This window comes from Cajanus cajan, chromosome 2, assembly GCF_000230855.2.
Source record: "Cajanus cajan strain Asha chromosome 2, NIPB_CcT2T_4, whole genome shotgun sequence".
Taxonomy (NCBI): Eukaryota; Viridiplantae; Streptophyta; class Magnoliopsida; order Fabales; family Fabaceae; genus Cajanus; species Cajanus cajan.
In genome coordinates, this window is record NC_138518.1 from 63,200,003 (window position 1) to 63,206,844 (window position 6,842).

At 41.5% G+C, this 6,842-nt stretch overlaps 1 protein-coding gene across 1 annotated transcript; it reads left to right on the forward strand.

Moving 5' to 3' along the window:
- The first annotated feature begins 4,490 nt into the window (after positions 1 to 4,490).
- Positions 4,491 to 5,651, forward strand: LOC145955123 (uncharacterized). Its single transcript, XM_083069829.1, has one exon. It carries the CDS (start codon positions 4,491 to 4,493, stop codon positions 5,649 to 5,651), a length of 1,161 nt encoding a protein of 386 aa, XP_082925955.1.
- Positions 5,652 to 6,842: the final 1,191 nt, after the last annotated feature.

The following is a 6,842-nucleotide window of genomic DNA, read 5'->3' on the forward strand; positions in this document are numbered from 1 at the left end:
AAATAACTCTATTTATTAGCACCTACTAAGAGGCAGAAAAGTATAAGTGTAACATGTGATATAATACATTTAAAAAAATAGAAAAGAAAAATAATATGTTTAACGGTGTATTTGAAATATCCAAATTCAATATGGGTGTGTGGTTTAGTTGATAATATAACCTGAATTTTGTGAAGAGTACCTAAGTTCAACTCAACTCCTATAAAATATATTCGTTGAGGACAGCGAAAAACTTTAATTGTGGCTAATCAAAGATTAGTAACATACATAGCTAGCCCATAGAATCGAAGCTTATAAAGATATGCTGAGATTCTACCGGAGAGCCAAATTAAGGACCTAATTACAATGATTAATAAAAAAATATATATGTTTGCATTATAAATGTGCTCATATATCATTATTGGTTTATGTTTAATGCAAATAATTAACTAACTAATAGCAATCAAATGTGAGACAGATGGTTAATTTTCTCTTCAGAAGATGCAACCTCATCTGTAAGAAAATATAAGAATAAACCATCAATTTAATCTTTAAAATACTCTCCTAAATAATCTTTAAGTTAATGAAATTATATAATTAATCCTTACAGTATTGAATATCATAATCAATTTAGTCCCTTATTTAATATATTGTACTAGAATTGATGGTCTAAGCTGAAGAATTTTTCAATAGTTGAGGGACTATATAACATAATTTTTAATACTTTAAAGCCTATCTATATGATTTTAATAATTTAAGAACTGTTTATAAATAAATAATATAAAGGGAACAATTTATTTTCTCCAAAATTTTCCTCCAAAAACTCTTTCCCAAAAAATAAAAATTCTTCCAAAATTTTCCTCCAAAACTCAAACAATTATTAAAAATAATTATTGAATATCCATTTTTAAACGACTATTTTAAATATTTGGAGAACTGCTTTTACAAATAATCTTTATACTTGTGTGTGTTGAATATTAAAATTATTTTCATTATTTGGTGTCAAAAAAAATTATTTTCATTAAAATTAACGAAAAAAATGAAAAAAGAATACTTGGACAAAAAATCTAATCACTAATAGATTTAAAATTTAAATAAAAATACTAATTATTAAAAAATTTAAACAATATAATATTTGGAGAGAAAACTCATTTTAAGTTTTTAACGTCTCCAAAACTTGGTGTGAAAAAAGCTTCTTCAAAATTCCTATAACACTAATTTACTAATAATAATTCTACTTGATTAACGTTTCATTACTAATTAGATTTACAAATTTATTGATAGTAATTTATATCAAATCACTACTAGATTTAAAATTCAAATAAAAAAATTATAAAAAAAATTAAACAATAAAAAAATGGACAGAAAACTCATTTTTAACGTTTCCAAAATTTCTATAACACTAATTTATTAATAATAATGCTACTTGGTTAACGTTTTATTTCTAATTATTAATAATACTAATTTATCAATTACTAATATTACTTGATTTAAAATTAAAAAAAATTATTAATAAAAACAGATCAAGAATTTTTTTTACAAAATTAATGATAAAATAAGATATAATATTAATAAATTAATTTTTTTATTAATAATATAAAGAAGACAATTTCTTTCTTTAAAAACGCTTCTCTGAAAACTCAAATAATTCTCATCCCATTCACATTTTACTAAAAATATTTTTTTTTATTTCTAGTTTTGATATAATTTAGAGTTTAGACAAATAGCCTGCTTTCAAAAATTTGGTCAACATATCATGTCATATTTGGGTTAACTATATCATGTCATATTTGGTTAACTAGCAAACTGATTTGGGTCAACCGCGTTGTCATCTCTACAAAAATTTGATTTTATTAAGATTTGGTAATGAACTAACAATGTCGTCCGAATACTTGTCCAGTCATATTATTATGCACCTTTATTAAAAAAATGTAGAAAACCAAGTGCGTGTTGGGACTCTCTGAGTAATATGTAATCATTAAAAAAACAAAAAAAAAATTATGACAGCAATAATCATTCAAAATTTAAATAGTACTTTTTGCGGTATATTAATTTTAGGGTTTAGGAGACCGTACCGTTACCGAAGAATTTAAATAATTCTCACCGAAGTTGACTTTTTTTTTTTTTTCTTTCTTAAATACATTTTGTAGTCTTGGAAAATTAGTGAATTTTTATTCTCATTTCCGTAAAAGAAATTATCCTTCTAAAATTTATGTTTTGTTTTTATTCTTATGTATTGTACCGGAGAGACCGTATCGGTCACGTGGGCCAACACGTGCCATTTCGTCAGACACCCATGCATAGCCACGTACAAGCATCACCATCAACGTCGGCTCGGCATGAGGCCGAGAACCGACATCAGTCTGGTTAATGCAAATATGGACCATCATCATTCATCGAGTCGGCTCGGTCAGGTACCGTTCCGACATAGAACATACCGGAAGTATACAGGCTGCCGTATACGGACTAGACGGTTCGGTCATTTGCCGTTCCGACTAGTATTGATTAGCCGGCTCGGCCTCTTGCCGAAGGGTTAAGCAAGTCATAACAAGTAATCACAATCAAGAAAGGTAAGTACATGATTAAAGCCTAAACGACCAATTAGTACCGTATTACCTAATTTGGTAAATATCTAAGAGGGCCCATCACGCTCAGGCCCATGTCAGATGCTATAAATAGGTCACACGTAACAAGGTATGTCACTGTTCATTCATTACCCTAGAAAATCGTGCCCACACTGACTTAAGCATCGGAGTATCTTTTGCAGGTACCTCCCCCTCCGAAGAATCCACCTGAAGCTCTCGTTCGGTCCTCATATTCCCCTGAAGATTACGAGTGTACCCTCAGGCAGGTACATTTTACGAGTGTACCCTCAGGCAGGTACATTTTGGCGCCCACCGTGGGGCCGAACCGATAGCTCTCGAGAAAGATGTATCCAGCACTGTTTCGACGTCATGGTGAAGACAAGGAAGACTAACGCTGAACACCAGTCCGAGGAGGAGCATCAGTCCGGGGCCGAAACGGTAGAGGAGACAAACTTGACCGATGTGGTACGACAAATGAAAGAGGAAATGATTGCCATGAAACAGCAGCGAGAGAGAGATGCCGCCGAAATGGCTGCATTGAGAGAAGAGAATGCTGCCCTGAAAAACCAATACCGAGATCCCACATGGAAACCATCCGAGACGACCCATACTCAGGGGTCGTTTCATTCACACGGACACCACACCCCTGCCAACCACACCTCTATTGCCACCCCAGCCGCTCATGCTTCAGTTAGTAGGCCGATACTGTCGATGCCGGCCGGAGCACATCGGCATCCCTTTACATCAAATATCATGCAGACCGCGCTTCTTGATCATTGGAAGTCGTTGCCTCTCGACAAGTACGATGGGACCACTGATCCCGATGAACACGTAGATGTGTTCTTGACTCAAGTCACTTTAAGCACAACCGATGATGCCGCCCTATGTCGAATTTTCCCAACATCGCTAAAAGGACGAGCTCTGAGTTGGTTCACTCGGCTTCCGGCCAACTCAATTGATTCGTTTAGTACATTGGCCTCCCAATTCACAATTCAGTTTGCTACCAGTAGGCCTCACCAACTGACCTCGTTGGCTCTGGTAAGCATTCGTCAGGAGAAAAAGGAATCCCTTCGGACATTCATGAGCCGATTCAACAAGGCGGCATTGGAAATCCGAGACCTAAACCCGGCCGTCGCCCTGCATCATCTGACTACCGCCTTGAAGCCAGGTCCCTTCGCCAACAGTATTTGCAAGAAGCCACCATCCGACATGGATGACCTTCGGCGACGAGCCGATAAGTATATGCAAATGGAGGAGCTAGCTGAGTTCCGCAACCAAGCTAGAGCAGAAGTAGCGGCAAAGCCTGAAAGGCCAGTCGAGAATAATTTCCGAGGTCGCCCGAAAGAATTGGTACCTCGGGAGAGACCCCCTCGTGGCCCAAGGTATTCCCAGTACACACCACTTAACACTAACAGAGCGGCCATACTCGAGCAAGCGCTGGCCTCGGACGTGTTGGCCGTTCCAAAACGAGCTTCGACCCCCCCCAGGGCCGACACAACAAAATCTTGCCGCTACCACCGCAATCGGGGGCATTCGACAGAAGAATGCGCGGCTTTAAAAGATAAGATCGAAGACCTAATCAAACAAGGCCAGCTACAGGGTTTCATCGACCGACCGCACACAACTCGGCACGCCGACCGGTCAAGACGGCATGACCCTGAGCAAAGGAGAATGGAACCACGTCAGTATAGAGAACGGAGCCGGTCCAGAGAAAGACGAGATGTCGAACCCTCGTCACAGCCTCGGTGAGTCATCAATATCATAGCAGGTGGATTTGCTGGTGGTGGCTCATCTTCCTCATCGCAACGGAGGCATCTACGGGCCGTTCGGCATGTTCACGCCGTTGAAACAGTCCGTCGGCAATTACCTACTATCACCTTTACCGAAGCCGATTTCAAAGGCATTGATCCGGAGCAAGACGACCCAATGGTAATCAGTGTAGAAATCCATAACTGCATTGTGCGTAAAACGTTGGTAGATCAGGGAAGCTCGGCAGATATCTTGTACTGGAACACGTTCAAACAGTTGGGTATTCCAGAATCCGAATTGGTCCCCTACAACGAGCCACTGGTGGGGTTCTCTGGTGAGCGAGTGAAGACGAAGGGGTATATCAAGCTGTCCACACGGTTCGGATTTGATGAAGTTGATCACCGCGATATCCCAGTCAAGTACGTAGTGGTGCATGCCAACACATCTTATAATATTCTGCTAGGACGACCGTCCTTGAATCGGCTCGGAGCCATTGTCTCCACTCCTCATCTGGCCATGAAGTTCCCGGCTGAGTCCGGACGAATCGTCACCATACACGCTGACCAGAAAACGGCGCGCGAATGTTATTTTAGTAGCTTAAGGTTGCCGAGAATGGAGGAGCCAACCGAACCGAGAAGGGTGCACTCGGTTTCGCAGCAGTCGGCCATCAACCTCGATCCACGAATCGATCAGGAGGAGAGGGTAGAGCCCATTGAAGATAAACAACCCTTCCAAGTAGGAACGACAAAATCCCAAGTTACTTACTTGGGAACCTATTTAACCGAAGGGGAGCGCCTAGCCATTCAGCGTGTGGTCCTCGAGAATAGAGACTTGTTCGCTTGGCACCCATCTGATATGCCTGGCATTGACCCCAATTTCCTGTGCCACAAGCTCTCCGTTAGCAAAGAGGCTAGGCCGATTGCTCAACGGCGCCGGAAAACGGGGGAAGAAAGAAAAACCGCCATCGAAGCAGAGGTGACCAAGTTGCTAGACGCTCAGTTTATCCGAGAGGTGCACTACACGACTTGGCTGGCTAACGTGGTCATGGTTAGAAAGTCAAATGGGAAATGGCGTATGTGCACCGATTATACCAATTTAAATAAAGCTTGCCCAAAAGACGCCTACCCACTCCCGAACATCGATCGGCTCGTCGATGGGGCATCCGGCCACAAATTCTTGTCTTTTCTGGATGCTTACTCGGGATACAACCAGATCCGGATGCACCCCCAAGACGAAGAAAAAACTGCATTCATCACCGAAACAGCCAATTACTGTTACCCGGGTGATGCCGTTCGGATTAAAAAATGCCGGGGCCACATATCAACGTTTGATGAATAAAATCTTCCACAACCAGATCGGCCGAAGCATGGAAGTATATGTTGATGATATGGTGGTAAAATCAAGTGATGTATCGGCACATACGCATGACTTGGCCGAAGTGTTCCAGGCGCTTCGGCAACATCAGATGAGACTCAACCCCGAGAAATGTGTGTTTGGAGTTTCGGGCGGCAAGTTCTTGGGATTCATGCTATCCAACCGAGGCATTGAGGCGAATCCGGATAAATGCCAAGCCATCTTGGACATGAAAAGCCCGACAACGTTGAAAGAGGTTCAAAAGTTAGCCGGACGGCTCACTTCGTTGTCTCGCTTCCTTCCCTGTTTAGCCGAGATTGCCGGGCCGATCCTACTCTTGCTGAAGAAAACGGAACGATTCAAATGGACCCAAGGGTGTGAAGAAGCTTTTCAGCAGTTTAAAAACCGGCTCGGCATGCCCCCAGTATTATGTAAACCGGTCGTCGATGCAGATATGATTATCTATTTGTCGGTTTCGGACAGCTCCATCAGTGCCGTTATGATGCAAGAAAACCAAGGTCAACAGCTCATCTATTTTATTAGTCGGACGTTGCAGGACGCCGAGCGACGTTATCAATTGCTCGAGAAGGTTGCCCTAGGACTCGTCTACGCCGCCCGACGGTTGAGACAGTACTTCCAAAGCCATAAGGTTGTCGTCCGAACCGACTGTCCGATCGCAAAGGTCCTTCGGAAGCCAGAAATTGCCGGCCGAATGATGGCGTGGTCGGTTGAGTTATCTGAATTTGACATATCCTTCGAGCCAAGGGGCCCTATTAAATCACAACACTTGGTAGATTTCGTCAATGAGCTCACTCCTCCAGGATCTTTCGAAGACCAACCTTGGATCCTTCATGTGGATGGATCATCTAACGCCCAAGGTAGTGGTGCGGGCATAATCCTCGCTAATCCTTCGGGCATCACAATTGAGCAATCCCTTCGGTTCGGCTTCCGCGCGTCCAATAACCAGGCCGAGTATGAAGCTTTAATAGCCGGACTTAGACTAGCAACAGAGATGAATGTTAAGAAGGTCATATGCTGGACCGACTCGAAAGTAGTTGCCGAACAAGTCAACGACAACTTTCAAGTCAAAGATGCTAATTTGTTGCAGTATTATCACCTCTTCCGAAAACTCAAAGATGATTTCACCGAGGTTCAAATTCGGCATATTCCAAGAAG

Bases quoted from the DNA above. Each gene is read 5' to 3' on its own strand.
- LOC145955123 (XM_083069829.1), top strand. From the start codon at position 4,491: ATGGTAATCAGTGTAGAAATCCATAACTGCATTGTGCGTAAAACGTTG.